General features: G+C 37.2%; 1 protein-coding gene across 2 annotated transcripts; it reads right to left on the bottom strand.

Moving 5' to 3' along the window:
- Positions 1-226: 226 nt before the first annotated feature.
- LOC104099917 (SEC1 family transport protein SLY1-like) lies at positions 227-3,171 on the bottom strand. 2 transcript variants are annotated; one of them, XM_009607050.4, is made up of 3 exons: positions 3,013-3,171; positions 2,570-2,908; positions 227-1,970 (listed from the first exon to the last, which is right to left on the bottom strand). In XM_009607050.4, exons 1-3 carry the CDS (start codon positions 3,041-3,043, stop codon positions 478-480), a joined length of 1,863 nt encoding a protein of 620 aa, XP_009605345.1. In that variant the 5' UTR covers positions 3,044-3,171; the 3' UTR covers positions 227-477. The 2 variants fall into 2 exon arrangements, with proteins under 2 accessions (XP_009605345.1, XP_070042420.1); XM_070186319.1 differs by having other exon boundaries at positions 227-2,108; positions 3,013-3,129.
- Between the last annotated feature and the right edge of the window lie 11,996 nt (positions 3,172-15,167).

The raw sequence follows: 15,167 nt of genomic DNA, 5'->3' as shown, positions 1-15,167 counted from the left end.
TTTTGCCATATGCGGCTCTTCCAAGTATACTGATCTTAGATAGCATTGCATCTATCTCATTTTCAAAATAAGTTTTGTTATTTATTTATGATGAGTATAATCTCAATAATTGGACTGACAAAGGATACTTGAACTCTCACCCAAAAAAGGAAATGAAGAGCATGTTAAACACAAAGAAACAAGGTATAGGAAGTTATGCGGATTTTGGTTCCAAGTATATCGAATGTAGAAAAACTCCTTTAACTCCCTCACATCTTCAAAAATTGAAATAAAAATCATATTTTTAAGACCAGTATGCACCACAGTCAAATGCCAAAGTCTGGCGCTATCAAAAATACAGTCAGCTCAGTTCTCCATTCGCTCAACTAGACTATTAGGCTCAATGTAAGCTTTTCTCATGAACCTGTGGCTTAACAAAGTGAAGAGCAGTGTGATACTGAACAACAAATAGTTGCTTAATCAGTTGTATCCATCCCATCAATGGGGAGGTGCAGCCCCACTGCTTCCCAATCCCATCTTCTGCCCCAATACTGCAAGCTGCTCAATGAACTCACCTCCTGTAAGAATTTCTGTTGCCCCGTATATGACATGCTTGACCGGCTGTTGGCGATTGGCAAGCTCTTGCAAGCTTCCATACTCCACGTAATTTCCACCACCTATCATAAAGACTATAGCTTCTTTAAATGGTCCTTTTAGATGACTGCTGCTAGATGCAGAGCTTGACTTCGGTGCACGAGGATCAAGAAGAAGATAAGATTCAATTTCAGGATTTGGTTTCCCCTCCATTAACGATTCTACTGCTCTCGTCAAAGCCAACTGATGATCACTGGATAATAGATTCTTCACACCTGCAGTTACAGCACTGATTGACTGCCCGTAGAGTTTTTCAGCCCAATCAACAATGTTGCTCGTACTTGCAGAATTTGCTGATGCAAAAGAGACATTCAATGATTTTATCTTCTTTACATACTGAAAAGCACTGGTATCAACCTCGGACTCCCTAAGTGCTGCTTCAATCATTTCGACTTCAGATTGAGGCATGCTTTCAGTTGAGATAAGATAAATTATAGCGAATCGCAGCTTATCCGCCTTACTCCCTTTTCCCTTCAGCACTCCAAGGAGCTCATTACGATCAATGCCACCTCTCACCAGCATATCCCTCTCTGTTTTAGCATATGAATCGAGGGATCTCTCCTTGATCTCGCTCAATAATGAAGTAGCAATATTTGTGTGCTTATCAATCACTTGCTTTCGCTCAGTCAACTCAGGTAGGGAATTTACAGCATTCATCAAATGTTTAGTATTACCTACCAAATCTGTTCCATCAAACTCGGCCCCTCCACTCCCACCTGTTCGTTGATTTACCTCCTCAACATCCTTCTTGTATTTATTCAATTGAGACTCTATCTCCACTGCAACCTCTGGAAATTCCAATGACCCGTTGGCCATCCAAAATGGATCAGACCTATCTAACTCATAGGATTTCATCCCACCCTTGTCTCCCGGCACGCTTAATCTGTTCAATCTCAACCCAAGCACATCATGAACAAGTGGCCTATACCTAAAATCATGCTGTATCGCCACTGCCAATTCAAAGTTCCGATCAAATAAACACAAAACTGGCCTCTGAAATGAGCTAGTCAAATTCCCACCCTCTGAAAACAAATTGTTCTTCGCCAGCAAATGGTCCCGCAGTCTCTGATCCAACAGGGATGCCACCATCTCAGCAGGCCCACCACGAGGACACCTGATGACAGGGACAACAGCAAGAGTAGCCAACACACAAAACAACCCACTCACAATATTTTCAATGATCTCATCAATTTCGTTATCCCCAGCTGAGGGATCATTTAACTGAACATAACAGTTCTTGTTGGCAAGGGAGAACAAATTATCATCAAGCGTGATAAACTCCAAGTACTGATCATGCACTTTCACAATCCTCTCAATCGACTCTGAATTAATCATCCCTAAACCAAAAACATGTCTCATTATTCAGCAAGTTGCATGATTTAAAGTCTTACACCCAACGTCTCTCCAAAAAAAATCCCAAAAATTCGTCGGATAAAACATGGGCTTTACAGTCTGTTTGGGCAAGCTTCCCAAATCTGTTTATTTAAAAAGTCATTTTGTCAGAAGTGCTTTTCGAAAAAGTAGCATCTTTGCCAATGTAGAACAACAATTTGTGTTTGGCCAAGGTTTCAAAAAGTGCTTCTCCTTTTTTTTTAGCTTCTAAAAAATAGTTTCTGCCACTACTCAAAAGCACTTATTTTTCTCCTAAAAGCTTGACCAAACACCTCAACTCTCCAAAATACATTTTTTTAAAATAAGTATTTTTGGCTTTCATGAACCTAGGCCAAATAAACTATTAACTAGAATGGTAAATTGTACACCTACCCAAATCCTACATGGGCAAAACATGGAGATATGCTGGGTATATAGAGAAGCAAGCCTTAAACACTGTGTTAAAACTGTGGAGGGCTAGATCCAAAATGGACAATATCACTTGTGAGTTGTGTGTGACATAAATGCTAAGAAAAAGTAAATAGAGACGAAATTGAATTGGAACCTGAAGCGAGATCCTCGAGCAAGGGTCTAGGAATGGAAGAGGAGAAATTCAAATGGAACGAATCATAAAGTGAATTAGAGGCGTCGGAAACGATACGCTGGACGTTGAGGTGAGTAGGTCGGACGAAATACACAGCAGGAACATCGTGAACAGGCTTCCGATCCTTGTCAATGAGGAAATAGAGAGTAACGCCGTGCTTACGGAGATCCTTCACGTGAATCAGCGGCGATAGTATGTCCTGGCAAAACCGATCGTAAATGAGGATCTTGTAAACCTCCTCGTTAGCTGTGCCGCCGGCATTCACCGGCTGGTTCAGATTCAACATCCGTGTAATGCATTCTGAACAAAATTCCAGAAATTAATCGATCAATTAAACATCAATTGAAAATCAAGTAAGTTCATTTCGTATTTCTGAAATTGATGAAAAAATTTAGGTCAGTTACCTGTATGTTTTTGACGAAGATTGAGCGCCATTAATCTCTATTGGATCCGTGTGTAACTACAAACTCCGAACTCCTAAGCAGTTTTCTTCTCTTTTTTCTGAGTGAGAGTGGGACGATGGTGTTTTGGGGGTTTGAACTATAAGTGTTGATCGGGCGGGCTGAGACGTTTACAACTCTTTGAACCCGGTCAGTCCGATACTGTAGCGTGGGGCGTGGTGGGTCGGGTTGGACGGGAACGGGTTTCAAATAAACACTTTTTTGATACCGGTTCATCGGAACCCGCTAAGTCCGTTAACCCGTTAACAGGTTTTTAACGCGCTACAGCTCGGTTCAGCCCGTTTTTTAATGGTTTTTTTTTTTTGGACCTTTGCCAACGGTCAAATTCAAATATTGCAAATTATCCTACTATTGTAAATGGTTTAGTTCATATTGCTGAAATTTTCCTTTTAGTACATAATTTGAAGAATAAAGAAGGATATACTTATGTTGTTGAATCTATGCTAGATAAGTTTAAAAAATATTTCTACTCAATTCCCCCTATTTACCTAATTGGTGTTATTTTAAACCCTTGTATCAAGATGATCACTTGTCGCCAATTAATCACTATTTTATATTCTTATATGGATATTGGACCAACTGAAACTCCTGATATTGACACTTGTATTTCTGATCTACACAAATATTTAGAAATATTATATAATTATTATGTTAACATTGTTGATGCTTCTTCTGCTGTAGATACAAATATTCCTTCAAGTTCAGTTTCAACATCTGGGACCAGTGCTTTGGATGATAATGATGGTGTTGAAAATTATTTGATTTGGTCTACACTAGGGGAGCATCAACAAACCAGTAGCAGGAATATTGATGAACTTCAATTCTACTTGCAAAAGTCAGCAGAGCCCCGCACAAAGAAATTTCTACCACTGGGTTGGTGGAGGAGCAACTTTAATCAATTTCATGTTCTTTCGGCCATAGCTCGAGACGTGCTAAATGTGCCGATTTCAACAGTCGCATAAAAAAAGAACCTTACATATTGGTTTATGGTTCTGATTCAACCAATGCCGGAAACCAAGAACTTCATGTTGACATGGATGAACTTAAAAAAATAATACAAAGCATGTGATGTACTATTTTTTTTTTTATAATTGTTGTAAACTTTTAATTTGCAAGTTCAAAAATAACAAAATCAAAAAAGAACTTGCAACTTAATTTGAAGTATTATATATTATTCAATAAAAATATCAAATGAAAGTCTTCAGAGCTTGATCCTTACATATTGCCTATTGGTCTTATTAAATAATTTTTTGTAGCCACTTACTTTCAAATTTTAATTTTAAAATTGTAAAATTCAAATTTAAAATTTAAAACTTTAAACTTCAAAGTTTAATTCTAAGCCTTAAAAGTTTGCAAACACTTAAGTATCAATAACATTGAATAAGAAAAATAAAATTTACTTTAAAAAAATAAAATTGCACGGCCCGGTCCAACCCGCTAATCCTGAACCCGAACGGACAAAAAAAAAATTGAAAAAGTACAGCCCGCTAACAGGCCACAACGTTAAACGGACGGGCTGGTTTTTTTTGTCCAGCCCATCCCAGCCCGCCCGTTAAACACCCATAGTTTGAACAAAGAGTTTCGGTTGCTTGTTCCCTATGCATAGGGTATTGTACTCCCTGTATTCAATTTGGGGTAATCTTTATTTTTTTCTATTTTTTTTTTTTGAATAAAGACGTTATTTCTTCTTTATATTTTCTTAAGTTTAATATCGGATAATATTCTCTAAAAATATATACTTTGATACTATTATTATAAAATCAATAAAGGCAGAATAGCCTCATAGACACTTGTACTTGTTCGGTTTTGACATCCTGGTTCTTCTACTTCACAAAGTTTCATCCAAACACTTATAGTTGTTCGAAAGTAATATTTTAAACCTCTCTAACCGTTGACCATGTCTATGTGGCAACTTGACAGCTGAGTTGGACAAAATACATGTATTTCACGCGTAGAAGGAGCGTGAAAGTAAATATTTAAACCAAGAAATAATTAAAATAAGAAAAGATAAAAAGAAAAAGAAAAGACAAAAATTAAATTTAAGAAAAAGGTCAAAGAGGGTTTCTCTTTCACGTTCTCCTCTCTCCCCTCAGTTCCTCCACTCCCTCCCTGCCCCCTCCCCCAATCCAAAATCCACTGCAACACAGCTATTCTCCACCAGTAGCACCGTGGTCGCCCCAAATCTGAAGACACCCCAGATTGAGCAACTTTTAATGAGAAATTTCCTTCCCACCTCCCTCATGTTTCTTCCCCCACTACCGAAGACGATCTTTTGCAAGGAAAAGAAATAGAAAAAGTGAAAGAAGATTACCGGCAGAATTCTTTTATGGTAAGTTTTCGCTAGAGGAATCTTAAATAATTTTGGGTGGAGTTTGCGGTGATGATTTTTTTGGCGAGTCATTTCTAGTTGATAATTTTTATGGGTAATTGTTAGTGATATGATGGAATGCGATTGTGAAAAAGCTTTTTAGATAAAGGGTGGTCGTAGAGGGATTACACCCATCAGGGGTAAGGCAAATTTTAAGAGTTGCGTTCTAAAAATAAAGAAGGAGTGGAAGAGTGGTCATCGAGGGGACCATTTTGATATTATTGAGGCTGCCATTTTGGATTCTGAATAGTAGAATTTTCATGAAGATTATTTGATTAAAATCTTAAATTGCAGGTACATAATAATGTGGCTAAGTGCAAAGAATTTGATAAATTCATTATCAAAACATTATTCCTTGTAGGCTGTTTTGAAGTGGTGGTAAAGGTCTGGTGAATGGTGGAGAATAATAGAGGGGGAAGGTGGAGAGGATGGTGAAATGGAAAAAAGACATATTAATTTTTTAAATAATATAAAAAAATAAATTATTAATGATGTGTTATAGAAAATCTGACGTCGGCATTGACGTGTCATCTATGTCAAGCGTTTGAAGAACACATGAGGTCAAAAGGGTTTAAAACATCACTTTTGAACAACTACAAGTGTTTGGATAAAACTTTGTGAAGTAAAAGGACCGGGATGTCAAAACCAAATAAGTACAAGTATGTGTGAGGCTATTCTGCCATCAATAAATAAGCAAGCTAAATTTAATATTATGAAATTGCAGTAGAATGTTGTAATTAATTTTGCTTACATACAATTTTAGTATTATAGATATTGGGGTGGACTTTCTTAATTTCCAAACAAATATAAGGAAACTAGTATTAGTACCCGCGCGATGCATGGACAAATATCAAATTATGATCTGGGTTATGTATTAGTGGAAAAAAGGCATGACACACAGACTATCAACAAGGTGACAGGGCATGGTACATGGACGATCGATATAGCGACAAGTGGCGTCCTTAATTAAAAGAGTTAAAGAATGCGGAAAAGGCACGGGAGAAACACTCACGGATTATACTGAGAAAAGAGCCGGATCTGACAGCTGTAAAAGGAAAAACATGAACGGAATAAATAAAGGTTGTTAAAAAAGAAAGATGCACGAACCTGTCATAACTAAGAAAGGGAAACCGATACGGTTACAAGAAATCTTTAGACATAAATATTTCCGTTATAATTGTATATGGTAACGGGCAATCAAGGCAATTAATACTATTAGTGAGCCCGAATGAAATAAGGTTACCGTTATAATTGTATGATCCTATATAAGGACTGGACCTCATTTGTAACATTATCGGATAATTATTTAAATTTATGCAATCATTCTTTACTTTATTCTCAAAGTTTTAACCCATAATTTTGGAAGTGATTACCAATCTATTTCATATTTTCTTTGTCAATTATTTCCATTCATTGATTTATTCTTCAAATTGTAGGAAAAGTAAAGTAAATATTGGTTATCAGTAACCCGATTTCTTCTAGATATTGACTTTGATCGAAAAATCTATTATTGGGTTAAACAAATTGATTCTGTTACCAGAAATATGATAATCTGTTCATTTTCCAAACTCCATTTTTTAACAACCAAGTATGTCAACCGTTAACGAGAACAACCAATTGAACCAACAAGGTGAAACTCCACCACACCACACACCTACGGGATCCCTTCAGCAATCCCGTGGAAGTTCACCTAAATGCCTACTTCGCGCGCTGATGAACAACAGGGAGACGACCAAACCATGGATCAGGACGCTCTAGAGCAATTGATAGCAGGACATGTGAACAGTGCATTACAGGCTTTTGCCAGAGGACTATCCAATGTGGCACAAACTCCTCCACCAGTTAATACAACAACTTTGGAGAACCCGCGTTCAGGGCTTGATAATTTTAAAAGTGGAGAAATTCCTAATGAATTTCGTGATGGAGGGTCATGTACACCAAATAATTCTAATTTACAAAGTTTAGTGCTAACTTTACAGAAACAATTAAAGGAGCAAAACGATCGTATAGAGCAAATACCTGGCGTGCGTCCCGTGATCAAAGGTGTGGATATTGACAAGTATTCACAACAACCCTAGAAGCCAAGTGCAGCACCTTTTACCAATTTCCAAAAAATTAAAAATGTATGATATTCCCAAATATGATGGAACAATTGACCCTCGAGATCAGGTAATTGCGTTCACTACCGACGTGAAAGGCAATGATTTAACCAAGCAGGAAATCGAATCAGTTTTGAATAAAAAGTTTAGTGAAACACTCACAAAAAGAGTGTTAACATGGTATTCTCTTTTACTTGAAAATTCTATTGATTCTTTTGCTGAACTTGCAGATTCATTTATAAAAGCACATTCGGAAGCTCAAAATGTTGAAAAAAGGATGAAAGACATCTTTAAGGTTAAACAAGGGAGTACATAATTGCATAGGGAATTCGTAGATAGATTCTAGCGGGGGGGATGATGTTGTCTTGGGTACCTAATAACTGGGCACCTATGGAATTCGCGAGCAACTTGAACGAGAAAAGTTCAGAAGCTACGAGAAGGTTGAAAGAAAGTTTGAGAGAATTTCCTACAACAACTTGGAATGATGTGTACAATAGGTACAGTACGAAAGCTACTGATAGAAGAAGATACGGTCGCACAGCCAAGGGCCGATGAAAGACCAGGTTCGAGACGTTAAGAATCAGAAAGGAGGTCCGATAAAAATATGTACAAGCAATACATGGGACCAGCAGGGCGAGACTCTCGATCTAAACAGGAGAATGCATGATTTGATTCAAGATCAAGGTAAAAAGATGTGAGTTCTTCATCCAGGTTCAAAAAGGAGTGGGATGCCCTAAGCAATGATTCCAGTACGCAATCAAGGATAGGGGATTACTACTTTAACATCAGCACCTCTGAATTAGTGGTTGTTTTAAGAGGTACGAGGGATAAGGTGCGATGGCAAAAAAAAATAAGATCAGATCCGATCAAAAGAAATCCAGATTTCTAGTGCAAGTTTCATAATGATCATGGCCATAGAAGAGTAGATTGTATGCTTTTGCAAGGAGAGGTCAAACATTTATTGAAGCAGGGTTATCTTACTGATCTGTTCGGTGAAAAAAGAGAGACAACCATACATGAAGAATAGACAGGAACCTCCAAAACTTCCATCACCAAAAAGAACAGTCAGCGTTGTAACTGGACGAGATGAGGTCAATGGAGTAACATATATAGTCGCGAATAGGGGTGTTCATAAAAACCCGAAAAACCGAACCAAATAGAAAACCGACCAAAAAAACTGATACTTTTTAGGTTTGGTTTTGGTTTTGGTTTTGAATTTTAAAAACCGATCAAATTTGGTTTGGGTTTGGTTTTAATAAACAAATAATCGAAAAAAAACCCGAACCAAACCGACTATAGAAGTAGGTATTTAAATTTATTATTACACCGGAGGGAATTTGGGGTCGTGATAATATGTATATTTTTATATAAAGTTTCTAAAATTTTATGGTACATATTAGTCATTTATATTTTTAGTCTAGTTTTTTGCTATTATAATAATCTAATTCTTTGCCTTTACATTCTAGGTTGATTGGTAGTTTTCTTTTGCTAAGTACAAAAATTTATTTCATGTTAAAAATAATCGATTTTTAATTGAGTACTTAAATTATTCATCGCTAGTTGATTCAATTATCATCAATATATCTTGGTAAATGATAGATTTCTTAAAGAGCAATTGGTTTGATAGTGTTATGTTGAAAATGTAGTCTCCGAAATATGTGTTTGGTAGTGTATGTCTCATATTTAAGAAAAAAATCGATAAATAACCGAAAAACTGACCAAAACCGAATCGATAAAAAATAATTGGTTTGGTTTGGTTTCAATATTTGAAGAACCGACTTAGTTGGTTTGGTTTCTTTTTAGGGAAAAACCGAACCATGAACACCCCTAGCCGCGAAAAAGACATCAAAAGTCACTGTCACTCATGGAAAGCTAGTTCGCCAAGTCTTGGATGGCGACAGTATAACATTCAACGATGAAGACGTGGACGACTTGATGATTCCTCACAATGATGCACTAGTAATATCTTTACTTGTACATGATACTAATGTAAAATGAGTTTTGATTGATCCAGGTAACTCGGTGAATATCATTTTACTAAGGGTGGTAAATGAAATGCAAGATAATGATAAGGTCATACCAAAAGCACGGTCCTTGTATGGGTTTGATAATTCAAGCGTTGTTACGAAAGGGGAAGTTGTACTTACCACATTTGCAGAAGGGGCCGTCAAGGATACGAATTTCTAGGTGATAGACGCGGACATGGCCTATGAAATAATTCTGGGAAGACCATGGATTCATGATATGGACGTTGTCCCATCCACATTGCATAAAGTTATCAAATTTCCTTTACAGTGGGGAATTCGTCGAATCCGCGGAGATCAACAAGCTTCATGAAGTATCAACTCAGTAGTGATTGCAAGCACAATAGCTAATGATGCAGATGCGAAATAACAATTACAGAATTTAGTTGAGGACATTTCTGTTAAAACCTCAATTGAAGACATGCAAGGTCAGATTGATGTCGACTCGAGACCCGATATGATTTAAGAGCCAGAGGAAAGTAAGAACATTAAAATGACTATCGGGGAGCTTGAAGCTATAATATTATTTGTCCACTGGCTAGACAGAAAAGTTTACATCGGAGCAAATTTGAGCCCAGAAATAAAAGATAAGTTAATTAAATTTTTACGTGCTAACGCAAATTTCTTTGCTTGGTCGCACTCAGATATGACAGGTATACCAACGGAGGTAATGACTTATAAGCTGAATGAGGATCCATTACACCCACCTGTCAAGCAGAAGAAAAGGAAGCAAGGGTCCTTCAAAAATCATGTTATCTAAGATGAGGTACAAAAACTTTTGAAAATTGGTTCAATACGAGAGGTAAAGTACCCTGACTGGTTAGCTAATACCGTTGTGGTTCCAAAAAAGAATGGAAAATGGCAAGTTTGCGTAGACTATACTGATTTAAATAAGGTTTGTCCTAAAGATTCATTTCCTTTACCGCATATAGATCAGTTAATCGATTCTACTGCAGGTCATGAACTTTTAAGTTTTTAGATGCATATTCAGGATATAACCAAATAAAAATGGACCCTCTAGATGAAGAAAAAACTTCGTTTATCACATACGGGGGGATTTATTGTTACAAAGTTATGCCATTTGGCTTGAAAAATGCTGGAGCCACATATCAAAGATTGGTGACTAAAATATTTCAAGAACACCTGGGAAAAACTATGAAAGTCTATATAGACAATATGTTGGCAAGTCAACACAGGAGGGGATCATTTTCAACACTTATCAGACACCTTTGAGATTCTCCGCAAGTACAATATGAAGTTAAATCGAAAAATGTGCTTTTGGCGTGGCTTCAGGTAAGTTTTTAGATTTTCTTGTTTCTAACAGATGTATTGAAGTGAATCCCACACAGAACAAAGTTATTGAGGAAATACCAAATATACTCACGAGCAAGAAAGAAGTGCATAGATTAACAGGCAGGATAGCAGCTCTGCGAAGATTTATATCAAAGTCATCAGAAAAATGTTTTAAATTCCTTTCAGTGCTGAAAAAGCAAAATTAGTTTGAATGGACTGACGAGTGCCGACAAGCTCTCAAGGACCTAAAGTCGTATCTATCAAATCCGCCTCTGTTAGCCAAATCTAAAGACGGTGAAAGATTACTCATTTACTTCGTTGTGTCAGAAGTAACAGTAAGTGCGGTTTTGGTACGAGAAGATAAAGATAAACAATCCCCAATTTATTATGTTAGTAAGTCTTTACTAGATGTTGAGACACAATATCCACACCTAGAAAAGCTTTTCAATGTCATTCTATTTTTGTTATAACTCTTTTCCCCCCTAAGAAACATACTGCATAAACAGGAATTATCAGGTAGATTAGTTAAATGGGCGATATAACTCAGTGAGTATGATATCATATATCAGCCTAGAACTGCAATAAAATCGCAGGTGTTAGCATATTTTGTAGCGGATTTTATCACGAATTTAGTTTCTGAAGCAGAGAAGGAACAACAAGTGTTTTTCGGGGACTTGGACCCTATTTACTGACGGTGCTGCAAATGTTATAGGAGCAGGTTTAGGAATTGTTTTAATTCCACCACAAGGTGAAGTCATAAGACAAGCAATAAAATATTATCCGATCACCAACTATGAGGCAGAGTATGAAGCTGTGATTGCAGGCTTGGAACTGGCACAAGAACTTGGTATCGAACAAATTGTTATCAAAAGTGACACGCAGCTGGTGGTTAATCAAATGTAGGGGACTTACATGGCAAGAGAGATGCAAATGGAGCAATACCTTAAAAAGGTACAAGAATTTCTTAGACAATTTCAAACATGGAAAGCCGTGCAAATACCCAGGGAAAAAAATACAGAAGCAGAGCGTTGGCAAATCTCGCATCTGTCGCAGATGCAACAAATGCAGAAAATGCCATTATGATACATTTGTTTCATTCAGCACTCGATCAAACCAAGAGTAAGGTATTTCAATAATTTAACTTGGGATTGGAGAAATGAATTTGTGAAGTTTTTGCAGTATGGCGTCTTGCCTGAAGATAAGAAGAAATCACAATTTCTACGGCTGAAAGCTGCCTGGTACTGCTTAATTCGTGAAAATTTATATCGTAAAATATTTGGTGGACCTTTAGCACGGTGCCTCGGACTGTCACAAATGGAGTATGTAATGAGAGAATTACATGAGGGACTTTGCGGTAATCACGCCGGGGGAAGATCATTGGTAAAAACATTAATAAGGGCAGGATATTATTGGCGAAAAGTGGAAGAAGAAGCAAAAACCTTTGTAGCCAGGTGCGATAAATGTAAACGATATGGCAATAACATGCACCGACCAGCAGAGCTGTTGCATTCAGTTATTTCACCATGACCTTTCATGAAATGGGGCATGGACATCGTAGGGCCGTTTTCTCAAGCTATAGGAAAGGTATGGTTTCTGTTAGTTTTAACAGATTATTTCTCAAATAGGGTAGAAACATGTGCGAGAAAAATAAGTTATGGATTTCATTTGGAGAAATATTATATTCTGATTTAGAGTTCCAAAGGAGATTATATGTGACAATGGTCCACAATTCATAAGCGCGAAAGTCACAGAATTCTTCCAAAGTTGGCAGATTAAACAAATTACTCCTGCACCTTATCACCCTACGGCCAACGGACAAGATGAATCGACAAATAAGGTCATCATCAATAACTTAAAGAAGAGATTGGAAGAATCAAAAGACAAATGGCCAGAGGTATTACCAAGGGTGTTATGGGCTTACCGAACAACAACAATAACTAGTACGGGTGAGACTCCATTTTCACTTATATATAGAGCAGAAGCTTTGATTCCGGTTGAGATAGGTGAATCAAGTACGAGGTACACGCATGCCACTGAAGCGGCAAATGAGGAAGAGTTACAAGTAAATTTGGATTTGTTAGAAGAAAAGAGAGAAGTAGCATTAATTCGAATGGCGGCTCAAAAGCAAATGATTGAACGATATTATAATAGGAAAGCCAATTTTAGGTATTTCAAGATTGGGGACTTCATCCTCAAAAAGGTGTTCTGGTCAACAAAAGTGGCAAATACAGGAAAATTGAGTCTAAATTGGGAAGGGCCATATTGGGTTAGAGGTATCGCTGGAAAAGGAGCATACGAGTTGGAAACCATAGATGGCAAGGTATTATCGTCGAACTGGAATGCAGTCCATTTGAAGAAGTACTACTTCTAAATGAGGATAATACACACGGACAAGTATCACGCGAGTTCAATTTTGTTTTGTTCTTTTGAATTTTACTAACTATTTTAGATGACAACAAAAAGCTGACCCGTACCAAATGATAATATTAGATTCGAAAGACATGAGGAATACTTAATTATTCCCGATCTAGGTTACAACTTTTCTGATGGAAAAAAGGTTATGCAGTCATCATCTAAAAAATTATCTACGAGTCCCGTTTGTATTTTTCTTTTCAGGGAAAGGACCAAAAGAAAGGAGTTGATCTAGTGTTCGAGATTTCATACATCAATGCTCCAACACTGGGGGACTATGCATACGGAAGGTTACACAATGAAGAAAAATGTATACCAAGGGCATAGTTCAGCCTGAATCAAAACCTTGAAGAAACCCTTGAAAAGTTTTCAAAGGAGTTCAAACCCGCAAAAAAAATGCAAGATATTCCCACGAGATTCTAAGTTAAGGCCATAAATTTAGTCGCGAGAAAATAGACCCTAATTTGTAAACCTGCTACAATGAAAGTAGTTATGAAATTGTTATATGAACAGTTATGAAAATGATGTACATAATTTATTCATTTGAGAGTTCAAAAAATAAAACTTCCTCAAATTATTTCTCTTTTCATATCTACTTCACGTTTCATATATTTGCATCAATATGAAGATGAGAGTCATCTTCATCAGTGTCATTAATATAAAAGGGCCCTCTTTTATAAAAACCTGTGTATATTGAAGTCACGGTCTGTTAAAGCATTTTAAGTGCAAGTGTAAGATCAAATATTAAAAGGGAAAAAAGCATAATATGCGACAAAAGCAATAAAAATAACCTCCACGAACAGGGGCAGTATTTATATTATAACCCCAAAAAAGATAGGGGCGGAAAAACCTTCCAAAAGTTGTCCAAAAAACACAAGGGAGTTCCAAACAAAAACCAACAAACAAACATTTTCAATAGAAAAAGTATAGAAATGGGAGAAGCTAAGGAACATCATCAACGGGAGAAGAAGGATCGACTTGGGGAGAAGAGAGTTAAACATCAGCTTCACCGGGAGCAAGTCCATCTCCATCACCCTTAGAGCCTTCGTCTTCGGGTGTGGAAAAGCTTTGACGTTGCTGAGTCTGTTCAATTGTTTCTTTAGCCTTAGCAGTCTCAGCGTTAAGGTAAAAACCTTCCTAGCTGGCTTCAGTTAAAGTCTCGAGGCGAGAGTTCAAAAAAGCCCAACTAACATCTAGTAATGACTTATCCTCGAGGGCTTCACAATCCTTCTCCCGATGTTTAATTTCAGCTTTTAATTCTTCTTTTTCTGCCTCCGAGGCTTCATAAGTTGTCTTCAAAGGAGCAAGAGAACTTTCTAGGAACTGAATTTTACCTTTAGAGGCGCGGAGATATTATCGAGCTTGGGTAAGCGTCTGAACTAGTTCACCCGCATAAACCTATTTTTGATTAAGGAGCTCTTTCAAACTCCTTATCTCTAAAGTGTCCTTAGAAAGTTGTTCAGCAAAAGAGGATTCCAGTGTATCCTTATCCTTATCAACTTGACTAGAAGAAGCTTTTAGAACCGCTAACTCGGCGGATACCATTCTCATTTGCTGCTCCAAAGCTCCTTTTTCCTCTTCAAGAACGTCTTTCTCCAACTGAAGACCTTCAAATTATTCTCTCCAGTTATCAACCTTGGTGCGCAACTGAATTAGTTGTTGGTTAGTCCAAGAGATCCTTTTCATAAGCTCAGTGCCTATCAAATTAATCTACAAAAAAAAGAGGCAAAAAAGACGAGTTACAAATGAGGAAAAGGAAGGAAGGAGATATAAGTAAAGTTATACCTTAAGAGAAGAATGAATAATTTCATTCATTAAAGTCAAGGAACCGTAACCCTCCAACTTCTTCTGTTCCACGGGTCCTAACATCGGTTTTAACCATACTTCAGCTTGTCTAGATTT

This window comes from Nicotiana tomentosiformis, chromosome 10, assembly GCF_000390325.3.
Source record: "Nicotiana tomentosiformis chromosome 10, ASM39032v3, whole genome shotgun sequence".
Lineage (NCBI taxonomy): Eukaryota > Viridiplantae > Streptophyta > Magnoliopsida > Solanales > Solanaceae > Nicotiana > Nicotiana tomentosiformis.
The sequence above is the reverse complement of the archived record's forward strand: the minus strand, read 5'-3'. Positions and strand labels throughout refer to the sequence as shown.